Below are 15,700 nucleotides of genomic sequence, written 5' to 3' on the forward strand. Positions count from 1 at the left end.
TGTGTGTGTGTGTGTGATTTTTCTTGTTGGTTGACTGACAGTGAGGCAAAAATAGCACAGTTACTTGCCTATTTCTATTTAAAGCACAAGGAACCGAGGTGTGCAGATTAAGTTCTGCTTCCCGTACAAGCCTGAACCATTGGGAAGGTACCTGTGGGTAGCATCCCTCGGGGACAAGATGATCAGATACAAAGGAGGGGAGGGGCTCCTGCACTTTGAACTGTTGGGCCGAAGGGGAATTTGGGCAGATGCCGCTTTTCTCATCTTGTACGTCAAAACAGTTGCTTCTATAATAGAATTGAAGGGCTCCCCTTTGCATGTGCCCCCTCCCAAAGCTGCCAAACAGCTGATCAGTAGTATGAAGGCCTTCACTTTTCGTGATGCCACTGTACAATTGGGGAAGTGGAAATGGCGCATCTGCTACAGGGAGGTTATTAGAGATGAGATTATTCCCTTGTGCATCAGCTTGGTGCACCCTGACCTTCCCCTCACCTCCAGAGCAGGGGGATGTCTATACAGCTTCTTTACCCTGACCTAAATGCGTAGATTCATGTTTCAGGACACATGACGCAGCCGCACATTTGCCACAGCACCGGGTTTTTAACGCAATAATGCGTACATTCGTAATTGCGATTTATCGTGACTTTTGGATCAATGTTCCAGTTTGCAACGCATTATAGTTATGTGTCCTTGGGGGAGTTCAATCGCATTTTGAAATGGGGTCGTAACTTTGAGGGCAGGACAAAGTGATTGGCTGATGTCCTGCCTTCCCACCTATCGTGTCCTCCTCTGGCTGCCTCATTCCTTCCCGCTGTTTTCATGTTGAATTATATGAATCTGCGGAGGTCCACAGATAGAGCTTTTAAAATTAAAACAAAGAAGGGGGAAAGGGCAGCAAGAGGGAACAGACGTGTTCAATCCCCCTTTCGCATCCTTGTCTGCTGCCTCATTCCTTTCCCCACTCGGTTTTCCTCCTATATACGGAACGGGCAGCAAGAGGAAAGAGACGTGTTCAGTCCCCCTCTCGTATCCTCATCTGCTGCCTTGTTCCTTTCCCCACTCCATTTTCCTCCTATATGAATCTGTGGAGCTCCGCAGATACAGGTCTAGTGTTTCGTAGCCTCGTATGTGTGTATGTGCGCATTAATAACTGCTGCAGTGTGACGCTCTTTGCCTATATTTGAATATATGAAAATTTGAGTTTATATTCAATGAGGAGCAATCCCGTTGTTGTATAGATGGGGGCCAGTTGTCAAATTAGGGAATTAGGAAAGCTGCCTGTTCTGGATAGGATTGCATTCCCTCTGAAGGAGATGGTGTATAGCTTTGGGGTGCTCCTGGGACCATCCCTATCTATGGAGGCACAAATGTCCTCCACAGCAAGGAGTACCTTTCCTCAACTTTGGTTGGATAGCCTTGCCACAGTGATCCCTGCACTAGTCTTCTCAAGATAGGACTATTGCAATACTCTTTATGGACTTCTCCAGATGAAGCTGATTAACACACTGTGTCTACTTTGAGTTTTCATTGCAGAATGAAGATCAGAGCTCTACAGGGATTCCTTTCCTTTCCTGCCTTTCCATACATTCTGTGAGATGACCTCTAGGTGGAGCTGTGGTACAGCAGAATAATGCAACCACACTAGCGCTTTGTTTCGCTGTCATAAATAATATTGTTTTTTCCCTGCTCCAAAACCGCCTGCGAAATTGCTTCTAAAAACTGGAAGTGAAACTGAACAGTGATGATTACCTCTAAAGCAACCAGGAGTGAGAAATGACGAGTGCACAATAAAAGTCTCATCTAGGAAAGCTCTACATGGGGCTATCAGTGGAGATGGCCCGGAACCTGTAGCTAGGACGCTGAGTGGGACAGCACACTGGGAACACATCACATCGGAAGGAGTTTCCATCACTGCCAATAAGCTACCGAGCCAAGTTCAACGTGCTTGTGCTGTCATATAAAGCCCTACCCGACTTGAGACCTGGATACCTGGAGGAGCATCTTTTCCCTCATGTGCCCGCCTGGATATTAGTGGAGATGCCCTCTAGACGGTGCTGCATTTACCATGGCAAACCAATAGAGGGTATTCCCCCCACAGGCACCCCAGTCTGTGGAACTCCCTCCCTGCTAAGACGTGGTGAGCACTGAGTCTGTTAAAGACCCTGTCTGTACACCCAACTAAACCTATCAGTCTAGGGTTTTCATTGATTTTTTTTTTTGCTCCATCATGTAAACAGTTATTTATCTGTGTTGCTGTTTCCCCCCCCCCCACACCCCATTCCATTGCTCTTTTGGTTGATGTTGTATGATTTTATTGTGTTTTATGTACCCCACTTTGGGAATATTTTATAATGAAAAGTGGATAGTGAATTCCCTAAATAAATAAATAAAGGAACTGGCTCCATCCCTGACTGCCATCAAATTCGGTGCCAACTCTTGGCTTTTCAGGGCTCTTGAGCAAAGCACCCCCTATAGATCCCCTCCCTCAGTGAGCCTACTTTCCTATCGCCATTATCATTGGCTGCTATTTTGCCTCATCCTCTTTCTCATTACTTGCTTGCTAGACAGGTAGAGAGCCAGTGAGTGAGTATTTATTTGATTTATTTATTACATTTTTATACTGCCCAATAGACGATGCTCTCTGGGCAGTTCACAATTAAAACCATAAAACGCAAGTCAAAAATGAAATATAAAGCATTAAAAGTTTAAAAGATACCACATAAAACTAAAATGAACCCAGCAGCAGTTACAGTCCAGGGAAAGCCTGCATGAAAAGATGTGTTTTCATGAGGCGTTTAAAGGATGTTGGAGCCTTGTGTGGCGCGGAGTGGTAAGCGGCAGTTACTGCAGCCGAAACTCTCCCCACGGCCTGAGTTTGATCCCAGCGGAAGCTGGTTTTCAGGCAGCCAGCTCAGGTCGACTCAGCCTTTCATCCTTCTGAGGTTGGTAAATTGAGTACCCAGATAGCTGGGGGAAAGGTAACTGCGACTGGGGAAGGCAATGGCAAACCACCCCGCTACAAACTCTGACAAGAAAACGTCAGCGAAAGCAGGATTCCCTCTAGGAGTCAGCAATGACTCAAGTGCTTGCACGAGAGGTTCCTTTCCTTCCTTTAAAGGATGTTATATTTTCTGCTTCCCAAACTGCACGAGGGAGGTTTTTGCAGATGGTGGGGGCCACTACAGAGAAGGCAATAGGATCTAGTGCTCCTCCGTCTCATTACCACTGCTGTGCCCCACCATGCCTGCCCTTGACACTGGCCCTGATCATATCGTATCTCTTTCTGCCCCCTAGCTAGCATTTTGCACCTTGTAGAACCGCCGATGGACTGCGGTTCTACTAAAAAACAAAGTACTTCCTCCAAGGCTGAAATAGGCCCACACCACAAACACAGGGGTTCCAGGATTTACTTTAGGGCACATATTTAGTCCATGTGACACACTGGCTAAACCAGTTGGGCCTCATGTTTACCTCACGTGAACTGAAAGCGCCCCTTAAAACGTATAAAATAGTCACCTTTTGCAGCGTTGCATTGCAGGGGAAGATTAATAAGGTGGGACAAGCTGTCTTTAATGGAAGCTTTGTCAGCCATTACTGATCTTTCCATTAGGAAAACACTAATAGGCTTCCAAGGAACACCGGGGTTCCCCAGGACACACTTTAAAATTATTATTGGTTACAGTTTAAATCATGAGGAAAAGGCATATTTGAGATCAGCTTGTAAAACCCCCACAAGAACAATATTATATACTCTTTGGTTTTTTTTTTATACCTGAAACCAAATCCCACTGTTGAAATTCCCTGATACCATTAGTTCATAAAAAGTTAACCGTTTAGAAACGGCATCCAGAGGAAATAGCAATTATTTTCTGTTGTTGCCTGAACAAGGAATTGGCATTTTTGCAGAAGTGTAAAGCTTAATGTTCAGAGGACATCTAGTGGCAAATGCCATTTATACACCTTAATGGAGACATGCTGTGCTAAGGGGGGAGGGGGGGAAATGTACTTTAAAAAATATCTTATGTCTTTTTCTGTGTGGGTAATTGTGCAGAGATTGTGCATTTCTGGGCATTGCAAATCCTTGTTTTTTTTTTAGATGTGTCAGTGCTGCATCATGCAGAATTTATGGCACACAAAACCCCTCAAGCCTTTCATGCTGGGATAGCAGTGACTGTTTATAGATCAGGGCTAAGCAACCGTGCGGCCCTCTAAATATTTTGGACTATAACTCCCATCATCCCCACGCAGCACAGCCAATGAGAAGGGATGGTGAGCATCGTAGTCCCAAATATCTGGACGGCACCAGGTTGCCTACCAATTTTACAGATGTTTTGATTTATTGGATAAATGTGAACATGTCTCTCAGGTAGATATCTTGCTGAAAAGTGGGGGGAAGCAGAACCAAATGCACTGCCTTTTATCAGTACATACAACCACAACCCTTTCTCAGCCAGACTCACATCAAGCAAGCAGACAAGCACCCACTCAACTTCTCTGGAATCTTTCACAGACGCTGCTGTTTCATCAACTAAAGGTCTAATACCATCTACTTATATTACATCATCCAAATGCCATTTTAGAGGACAACTCATCCTATGTACACGCAAGGAGAGTGACTCATGCAGGTCTTTGGAAGAAGATGATTGGCAGTGCATGGGGGCATCTTTTGCATTATTATCAATCACCACTTAATATGTTGGTTGCTAAAAAAAATCAATAAAAGTGCAGCGAGCAAGGAATCTTAATAAAAAAAAAAAAAAGAGAGAAGATATTCTGCCCCCATAGTTTTTGTTTTATTTGCTTAGAGGATACCCTTCACCTTTCAAGTTCCAAAAAAGTACAGACGCCTATATTTTTCTGTGAGATTGGCCCTGTTCAGAAGACACCTTAAACCATGGCTTTAACCATGGTGGGTAAGCCAGAAAGCCTTACCATTGTTAAAGCCATGGTTTAAGGTGTCTTTTGAATGGGCCAATTGTGTGTGTGTGTGTGTGTGTGTGTGTGTGTGTGTGTACACACACATCTTATATATGCTACATAATTCATATATCCAACCACAAGGGTGCAGAATGTCTTTCAGCTGGAGGGTTGACTTCTATTTCAGAGAAGCTCTTGGGGGCCGCATCCCAGGGGTGGGCAGGGCCAAAGGCAAAGAGGGTGGGGCTGAGATACAACCAATACCAGCATTTGGGGGCTTAAAGCTCTTACTGCCAGTCCGTTTCTACACCTGCCCTTTTTTTCCAGGGATCGTCCCGGGATCATCCCTGTGCATGCAAATGACACACAGGGGATCCCAGGAGCAGGCAGGGACAATCCCTCCATTTTCCTGCGACAATCCTTAGGTGTAGAAAGGGCCTAAGGCTTGAGATAGGCATTTCAACTTTTTAGAATGCAGAATGTGTGGTGTAGTGGCTAAGGTGTCGGACTGGGAGTTGGAATATCCAGGGTCTAGTCCCCACTCGGCCATGGAAGTTCACTGGGTGACTTTGGGCCAGTCACAGACTCTCAATCCAACCCTACCTCACAGGGTTGTCGTTGTGAGGATAAAATGGAGAGGGGGATTATGTACGTTGCCTTGGGTTCCTTGGAGGAAAAAAGGCAGGATAAATAAATAAATAAACTGCACAAAAGCCAGAAAACCAACAAATGATCGAAGAAAGGAGCATGGCCTTCTGGGGAACTCCAGATGGCCAGATTGGGGCCCCTGGAGGTCTGGATCTGGCCCCTGGGTCTGAGCTTCTGCACCCCTGCATTAGATAATGAGATTCTCCCTAGCCTGTTTTACCCTTGTTGTCCCAAAATCACACACATATGTCATGGTCAGAAAAAAACGCCAACATGTATCTGCACTTGATTGGAATTTGAAAGTTGAAGGGCTTCCACATTGGAAGTGAGGGAAACATCGCCATCATCTTCCTGCGTAGGGATCTGAACCCAGGACATTTGGGTCCTGTATCGTCTGGCTCTAAATAACCTCAAGTCCCGCCTGGCAGAAGCCCAGGTTTTCTTTGACTAAAACTAAACCAGCAATTACTATGTAAGGAAGGAAACAGAGGTTTACATACTGGGAAGAATTCACGTAACGTGGCTTTGCAAGTCGAACTCTACCATGGATAATTACGTCTGCGTCAGGGTCGTCGAGGTCTTCAGCATTCTCTGCACCAACACAGCCTCTGTTTGGATGAAAAGGGACGGGTGGCGTGGGGTGATGGAGGAAGCAAAAGGCATATATATATAATTTATAACACAGCTGGCTGAGGCCACTGAAGCAAGCTCCAAGTTTTTCGTTATTTATTAAAAAGGGACACAAGAATATGCACAGATGAATTGTCCTGTGGGCAGTCATGCCCCAAGGTGAGCAGAAAGCCAAGCAGTACTTGCAGCAAAACACACACACACACACACACACACACACACACACACACACGGGGGGGGGGGACAAAACCAAACAAAACAAGATATGTGAAATGAACAGATTTTGGAAAGCTGTAAAGAACAGGTGGAATCTTCATTGCCTTCCATGCAACCTTGAGAAAATGAGACAGCATGTGAGATCCACTATGCTGAATGCAGCCCATTAGTGTTACATTGCAACCTACCATGTGTTTGACAACCCCTTCCTGTTTCTGTTCCAGGCAAGCTGCAAAACTAGGAAGGTTTTCAAGCTAGTGGTGGGCCAGCATTCATGACTGTGCTTGGCTTGGCGGGTCACAAGTTGTGCACACAAGTTGCCTACACACATTTTGGCTGGTCTTGGTAGACAGACATTGATTGTGTTGATCACTGACCTTGATTCTTCCCTATATCCTGTCATGTCCTTTGTGATATTCATATGGGTCCACATATGTACTCACCATGGCCTCCAGAATGACTAGTTCTTCCCCACTTTGACAAGTACCCCTCCTCATGTCTAAGACTTCGGGCATATCTACACCATACCGGTGTAGAGGGAGGGGAGAGGATCTCACAATATGATGATCGTGGGATCCCCCCCTCTGCCTACATGCAGCATGCAATGTCCCGGGAGGAAAAGGATGTTGCGCCTGCAATTTTGTTTTTGTTTTTAATCGGAAAAGAGCGCAGGAGCGCTCCTGCACAAAATGTAAGGTGCCCCCATCCCACCCCGAATGGGCACAGAGCTCCTGAGGAGCTCCATGCTTGGGTCCCAGCTCCTAGCGGTTACTCGCAAAGAGCTAGGATGAAAACAGGACGCCCGGCCACACGTCCCGCGTGTCTCGGGATCACGGGATCAGCCCAGGACCATGGGAAAAACCGGGATTAAAGGGTAGGGTGATATTCCGGGGCAAGTAAGGGATCATCCCTCCCTGCCCCCGGGATCCCCTGTGCGTCATGTGGACACACGGGGATGATCCCGGGGTGACCCCCTCGTCTAGCCATGCCCTTCATATTGTGCTTTGGAGGTACTCCGAATGTCTGAAACACAATTCTAAAGAGGCTGACCCCATCATTCCCTTGAAGCTGGAATTCAGGCAAGAAGCAGAATCAACAGGCTTCCAAAGTGCAGCACCAAGTCAAAGAGGAGAACCTGCCCCTCTTGTGCTGATTCTGGGACTTGGGTCGAGTGGTGTAGGGTCTCATCTCGGACTTTGAATTGCACTTCGGAAGCACTTTGGATGCTTCGGAAGCAAGTGCAACGACAGAGATGACTGATAAGACCTTGGGTAATTTCCCTGGTGGGTTTCTTGCTTCTTATGTTTTTAAAGACATTTTTATTTTTAAAATATTCTATTAAAGACTATGTCGGTAAGAATAAAGGAAAATTATTATACATTGATATGGAGGTGGTATTTAACACCAGTAAGACTACACCAAATGGTTAAAAAGTATTCTGTATATTGTTGGAGAGATTGTCAGGAAAAAGGCACTTATTTCCATATGTGGTGGACTTGTGAAGCTATTCAGAGGTTTTGGCAAATGGTTTTCAAAGAGATAAATGATATAATTGGATGGAAGGTTAAGTTAAGGCCAAGGACAGCACTTTTATCAATACATGAAGGGGTTAAATGTACACAAAATAGTAAAGAATTAATAAACAAAGTATTAACCGCAGCTGGATTAATAATTGCCAGGAATTGGAAGGAACAAAGGGATTATCAAATAGAAGAATGGTACAAAGAAGTCTGGGATATAGCTATTAATGACAAACTTACGTGTAGTATTAAAATTAAGAGAGGATTATTGAAACGAAATGACTTTGATGAGGTTTGGAGTCCATTTGTTAAATTTGTACTGGAAAAAGGGAAAAGGAGTAAACCGGTGCAGGATACATTACAATTTTGGAAAGGAGAATAAGGGTCCCGGGGGGTGGGGTGCACAAGATAATTCTATATTACTTTATCTAGTTTTTTAATGTTATTATTGTGGTATATTAAGTTGATGTAACATGATTATTGCATGTGTAATAAAATTAAAAAAAAACTATTAATAAAAATTAATATTTTTAGAAATATGCTGTTCACATTCTTATTTCGTTTGGTTATTTTTGGTCAAATTTAGTGTTGTCAGAATTTGTGCTCCTTTGTCTTGTCTACTGGACAAGAATTCTACTCTCTGTGTTAAGAAGAATGGAAGAGCCCTGCTGGATCAGACTAGTCCAGTACCTTGTTTTGCACAGTGTCCAGCAATGGGAATCCCACAATGCCAATGGGAAGCCCACAAGCGGAACAGCAGAGCCATGGTCCTCACCCACTGATGTCTTCGAGAAACTGATACTCACATTTATTAAAATTAAATCACCAAATTATTGCCTACATATACACACCAAGGGACAACAGCTTGTGGATGCAAGCAGGGTGAAGTACCTTTGGAGCTTTTTGATCAGATGAAATGCCCTAATTAAGATAAGAGATATATAATAATGTAAAAACTTATACTTACGTGTATAAAGGGAGTTGCTGAGTTCGAGAACACGGACTAACACTGTTAATGTTGAAAGACACATTAAATTAAACACTTTTCAAAGAATATACCATTTTGAGTAAATAGCAGCCATACCCACCCCCAAATTCAGACTGTGACCCTGACGAATGGCAGCGTTCTTTAACTCTTTGCCCTCTGTTGTGGTCTCAGTCCAGAACTGGGCCCCTGCACCTAGTATCTATATCAGGCAGAAAGTGCCAAAGCCCTGTCAAAGTCTAGCCCTTAATCCACAAAGAAGGGGATATAGCAAGACCTGCATATGTAGAACCTCAAATACTTCAAAGAGGGAGATGTAAGTAAACAATGCAGAATAGATGTAGCAGATTATAAGATGTCACAAAACCACAAGATCTCTGCTAAGTCAGACCTAAAGATTCATCTATTCCAGTAAATTGTTCTCAACAGGGGTTCGATGGATGATTCTGGGAAGCCGACAAACAGGGCATGAAGGCAGCAGATCCAATAGAGGCAGTTTGCATGTTTTTGCTTTTAAAGGAATTATACTGATTCTGAATGTCCTAGTCAATATTCTGCGACAGTCAGAGGATATTGGAAATGCAAGATGCATGCAGTGTTTATCCATTCCCAACTATATTCTATGTATCCATACATTTCCTGTGTAAACAGAGAATTTGGTTTTTGATACAGAATTTGGTATCCAGAGAATCTCAGCCTTAACCTGTTTCACAAAACCAGGCTTCTAGCCTTTATTGTTATAAAGAAAAGCCTACAAGGTGATTGTGGTGAGGTGTAATAGAAGCAAGTGAGTCATTCACCAGAATTCGGTTGATTCGTGCTTTTAGTATTCCATTAAAAAAAATAAACCTTCTTGGCCCTTACCCAGTAAAACCCATGTTGATGAGATTCTTGAATGCCCCCTTTGCATGTTATATCAGAAGCAAGGACTCAGGCCACAGCTAGACCTCAGGTTTATCCTGGGATCATCCAGGGTTCGCCCCTGCCTGAGCACTGGATCCCCTGTGTGTCACCTAGATGAACAGGTTTGACCCCTGGACGATCCAGGGATAAACCTGAGGTCTAGCTATGGCCTCAGAGGCACATTATTCACATGTGTGGAATCCCTAGTTTACACATATATAGTTTTAGCAATGTATACTATCTTTCTTGCCAGAGTCACCAAGATGGTGTACAACTATTAAAATAATAAGACCGTAAAAACAACATCATACATTTTTGTGAACTGCCCAGAGAGCTCCGGCTATTGGGCGGTATAGAAATGTAATAAATAAATAAATAAATAAATAAATAGAAAAACATTAAACAGTAAGCCATTATTAAAAACAAAAACAGCAACACTGTTTTATTCTCCCAGTATTTTAACAGTCTATAAATTAATTTTAACTTCGCTGTTTTAAATTTGTATTTTAAATTTGTATTTTTGCATTGCTGCTGTTTTTATCTTGGTTGTGCTTTTATACTGTATTTTATATTATGGTTTTATACTGTTGTTTTATACTTTGAATTGTCTTAATTTTGTAAACCGCCCAGAGAGCTTCGGCTATTGGGCAGTATAAAAATGCAATAAATAAATAAATAAATAAATAAATAAATAAATAAATACTATTAATGGAACAATTTAAAAGGCCAAGTTAAAGAGATTTATCTCGACATCTTTTCCACAAGTAGAGAAAGTGAAGACAACTTATTGCTCTGAGGCGACCATTCAGTTGGAGCAAAATACTTAGGCTGCTAACTAACCAGTGCACTGTATCAAGATTATATTACCCCAATATTGAAAGATCTGCACTGGTGGCCAATTACTTTTGGGGCCCAATTCAAGGTGTTGTTTTTAACCTTTAAAACCATATTTTTTTATTTATTTATTTATTTATCATACTTATACCCCGCTCCTCAGCCAAAAAAGGCTCTCAGAGCGGCTTACACTTAGGAAAAAAGACAGTCCCTGCCCTCAGGCTTACAATCTAATAAAGACATGACACACAAGGAAAAGGAGTCAAGGAGGGAGGGAATTAGCTTAAGGCCTGGCTATCTGTGGGACCACCTGCCTCACTATGAACCTAGGGCATGTCTACACGAAGGAATTGCCCTGGGATGGCTTCACAGCAGCAGCACGTCATCTATATAACACAACCACCATTGTGAAACAACCCAGGGCAACCCCCAGAAACTCCGCTGAAAAGAAGTTGGGCACTTCCTCTGACTTTTTTTTGGCAGCGGAAGCTTGTCACAGCCTATGGCACCCCCTGATTGGTCGCCATGGGCTGGACAGGGAAGGGGTGGAGCTCAGGAGAAACCTGTGCCCCGTGGAAAATAATAATAATAAAAAAACAAGGGAAGATTGGGGGAGAAGAGGAACGGGCCCTGCACTTCTTCAAAAAAAAAAAAAAAAAAAAGGAGGGGAGAGAAGATGAACGGTCAGCCAGAGGCCAGCCCCTCTATTATTATTATTATTATTATTATTATTATTATTATTATTATTATTATTATTTGCGCAGCTACAGATAAAAAAAGGGGGTGGGGGAAGGAACAGTCAGCCAGAGGGAGGAGAGGTGGTTCAGGCGCCCAGCATCCCTCTCCTTGTCCTCCTGGCTGTCTCATTCCTGCCCCCTTGATCCTTCTCCCCTCAGCGCTGTGAGGAAAGTTCGCACTTGAGATCCTTCCCAGGCAGATGCCAGGAAGGAATGCAAGTGTGGGGGCCAGGTGCCTTGCACTGCCATCAATAATAATAATAATAAATATATTTATTTGATACCCGCCTCTCCCTCTGGATCGAGGCAGGGTACAACACAAATAAAAACACCATAAAATACATACAACTAATTCAAACGTTTAAAACCGGTGCATCATTAAAAGCAGCACACCATTAAAAAAGGCATCTTAAAATTCAACTGGGTAGGCCTGCCGGAAGAGATCAGTCTTTATGGCTTTCTTAAATTCTGGAAGACTGTTAAGTTGACGAATCTCTCCCAGCAAGCCATTCCACAAACTGGGAGCGGCAGAAGAAAAGGTCCTCTGGGTAATAGTTGTCAGCCTTGTTTTTGTTGGCTGGAGTCAAGATGGTGGCCTATCCAGTTACTAAGATCGGCCCTTTTGAGGATACCTCCACTTTCCAAGGCACACTTGATGGGCACGTGTGAGAGGGACTTCTCCTGTGTCACTCCCAAATTGTGAAAATCACTCCCTAAAGCATGCATGACTGTCTCCACATCAGATTGATTCAGGAATGGTTGTAGCAGGCACATTAAATGGTCCAGATAAGTTCTGATGAACGTCCAAATCAGACCACAACTGAGCTTTATGCAGCAGGTCTTGTGTAAGCAAAGTGACTTTTCATGCAGATGTAGCAATTTTAACCTCATGGTCACAAACTATTAAGTTAAGGGAATGGGTTTGACTTGCCCATTGAAGACTAAGCTAGCCCCAAATAATTTGCATCACAACAGAGAAGAATATATTGTTGCTGGGAAAATTAATCTCCCCCTTGCCCCCAGCAACTAAGAGGATAACAACTAAGCTCAGAGAGAAGAAGCAATTCTGAAGGTTGGGGGTCTGTCTTGATGCTGTCTATGCCCTGGGGTAGCTCCAAATCTGTGCTGCGTCGGTTATATGATGCAGCTGCAGATTCGAAGGAACCCTGGGGCAAAGAGGCGAAGATGAAATGTTGGGGATTTACCCTGACTTTTCCATCAGAGTGAGGTTAGCCCGGCTCGTCCGCCAGTCTGTTCCTGGGTGGAAGGCAACCTCCTATTGGGCACCGGAAGCCGTGGGAGGGGAAGGGGTAGGCCCAGTGAACCTACTGGCCACCGGGAAGCCCATGCTGCCTCCCATCATGAGGACAACTTGTCGCCACCATGCACCAGCAATAGTGTAGGGTTTAGTGGCAAAGCAGCACCAACCCGCACCATGAAGACAGCGCCCAGGTGGTAGCAGATGATGTCAGGGTCCCTGCTATTCAAAGAGCCAGTGCTGCATCCTTAAGAGCTCTGGCTCCACTAGAACACTGCTTGCAATCACCGTTGAGAGCCATTTCACATGGTTTACCATATGCAGCAACAGCCAGACAGCAATTAGAAGCAGCTATCCATATGGGTGGCTGTATGTTTGAATCAATATTACATTTCGGCCTTTGGGCCATGGTGATTCCAGAGCCATTTTATAGGTCCCCAATGTATAGAACTGGTTGTTGAAAGGTGAGGTATTTTGCAGCAAGGTACAGGGTGACAAATGGAAATGTGGCAGCTATTAGTCTCTTATAATTTTCTCTCCCCCATGACCACCATTACCGACACCCAGTCAAATCCCAGTGTCCATGCATTTCCTTTCTTCCATTTCCATCCTTCTCCAGATGACGTTTGCTGATCAAAGCCAAAAAGCCAAGCCATGATCAGGCAGAAAGCCACACTGACAGGGCTTCCAGAAAGGTAGGACACAAACAGGAAGAGGAGAAAGCCCCAAAGACATAGAACAATAATTATGGAAAAGTCCAAACTCATCTCAAGCGAAATCTTTTCTTCAGGGGACTGATTATTCAAATAATATCAAGGTTTGTTCTCTCGTAAGAGTATGCTGACTAGATTCCACATGCTCAAGAGAATAGAACTTGTTCTTTTTAATTGGACAGTGGTTCCATTGCAGAAGAGCTTTTGCCTGAAATGCATTTGAGATTTCTCAGTAAATATTGTTTGGCATCACTATGGAGTTAATAAGCTCCATCACATCTAGTCAAATGCGCGGCTCCCATCACTTCTTCCGTCGCTGCTCCCACATCGCTCCCTGAAAACTGATAGGAATTAGCCCCATTCAGTCTGATAGGAGAGAGCAGCAACCGGACTTAATGAGGTTTTTTTTGCAGCACAATAATGGCCAGGAGGGGTGGAAGATGGGTGAGAGGCAGACGAAGTCACGTGAGTAATTCATGAGTGCCCAGTAACGAGTGTGCAGGAAAACGCTCGTTGGATGGAGCTTTTACACTTTTTTTCTGTATTGGTTCTTCTACTGTTGCCCCCCTACATTGGTTCCAGAAGGCTGCTTTATGACTCAGCATAAGGATGTGATGTTTTCAAATACAGCCAGAACTGGAGGGTGACCACTCAATCAGCTTTTCCAAACAAGGTTGGCAACAAGGGCCACAGCTAGACCTAAGGTTTATCCTGGGGTCATCCAGGGTTCGCCCCTGCCTGAGCACTGGATCCCCTGTGTGTCACCTAGATGAACAGATTTGACCCTTGGACAATCCAGGGATAAACCTTAGGTCTAGCTACGGCCAAGGTGGAAGCTGGAATTCACTACTCCAATGGAAGGTGGTGAATGACCCCAAATTAGATATCATCCGGCACCCTCCCTTTCCTGAATTAAGCATTAACATCCAATAAATGAGCTAGCTTCTCATGACCGGCTTTCACCAGTCAGGATGGGCATGGATTCAAAATCACGGTGGGTCGCCTGTTTTTTCTACCTGCCAAACTTACCTGCTGTGCACTGCTAGCGGAAGAGACAGGCTGAAACCGATCAAAATAAATGTGACAGTACTGAGCTGTGATGACCACTATACTGATTTGCTTGTGTCCCTACCAATTTAGGAAGAGGAGGAGCTTCAAAACAGAGTCAAGGGTGCAAAATTAAACCATACCCTTATTGCAAAAATTTTGCCATATGGCATTTTAGAAGTCTCATTATGTGAACCGTAGAAAGAAAGCAGAGATATTTTTTTTAATCTACATATGTTCTCAAATTAAAGAAATAAAAGGAACTCACAAATTAATTGGCCTGTGTGGTGATGTGAAGGATCTTTTTTGAAATCTGTCCCAAAGGCCTCCAACAACCTAAAACGATTAGAATGGTCTTTGTGATCATCAGCTTTGTGTGAGATTAATAATCATAACAACAACAATTCTAATAATCACCACTTCCATAGTACTTTTCAGGACAGAAAAATGCTTTGTAAACTGTAGCTCATTTATTGCAGCGCCAGGTAGGGCTAAAAAACAGGAGAAGATGCAATGAGTCACCATTTATGCAAACCTTTCTGAATTGGAAAAACCAAAAGGTCACAATGGGCTCATTCAATGGTGCAGAAATCTAAGATCGGAACCTGTTATGGAGTCCTGAAAGGAATGGCAGGTCATACATTTCTCTAAAACCCTGTAAGAAGTGACTTAGGAGTAGATGACACCTGTCCTAACATTATCCATGCCATTGAAGGTCCTTGGTGAAGATACGGACCATGCTGGGAAGAAGATGGATGAAAAGACTGAGGGCAAGAATTGTTGAGTCTTGTTCTGCAACTGAAGTAGCCACATCTACCATGGGACAAGATCTCTTCAGTAGCTATGGAAATGCTTTTTTGATGTGTACAGGCTCTCTCACCCAAGTCCTGCATGAAGCTTTAATTCGTATACAGCTATTCAAAGCAAAGATGCAGAGCTCTATGTAGAATCTGGCAACCTTTTCTCCCCTAAGAGTTCCTGCTTGGATAATAAGTGGCTGGAACATATGGCTCATTCATTTTGCATGTTGCATGATTGATGATTGGTTGTTTTGAAACATATGTATATATGTATACAGGAATTAATTATAAAATAATTCACATCCCACCTTTCAGCTCTAAAAAAATGGACTCCAAAGGCAATATACAGCAATATACTTACAGATAAAATAAAAACAAAGTGTTGCGTTCTTAGAGTAGAACTATTGAAATAAATGGGGTGTGCTGTGCTAGTCATGACAAATTTAAGCTCCATTGACTTCAGCGTGTCTACACTAAAGCCTTAGCTAGACC

At 43.6% G+C, this 15,700-nt stretch overlaps 1 protein-coding gene across 1 annotated transcript in view; it reads right to left on the reverse strand.

Moving 5' to 3' along the window:
• The window catches only part of SPMIP7 (sperm microtubule inner protein 7), a 36,712-nt gene that overhangs the window by 10,942 nt on the left and 10,070 nt on the right, over window positions 1–15,700 (reverse strand). The window contains exons 5-7 of the mRNA XM_063116274.1: window positions 14,677–14,744; window positions 8,899–8,940; window positions 6,066–6,173 (exon numbers count right to left, since the gene is read on the reverse strand). Coding sequence (XP_062972344.1) covers window positions 6,066–6,173; window positions 8,899–8,940; window positions 14,677–14,744 — 218 coding nt within the window. The remainder of the gene's footprint in view (window positions 1–6,065; window positions 6,174–8,898; window positions 8,941–14,676; window positions 14,745–15,700) is intronic.

The sequence above is a fragment of the Elgaria multicarinata genome, chromosome 1, assembly GCF_023053635.1.
Source record: "Elgaria multicarinata webbii isolate HBS135686 ecotype San Diego chromosome 1, rElgMul1.1.pri, whole genome shotgun sequence".
Classification (NCBI taxonomy): domain Eukaryota; kingdom Metazoa; phylum Chordata; class Lepidosauria; order Squamata; family Anguidae; genus Elgaria; species Elgaria multicarinata.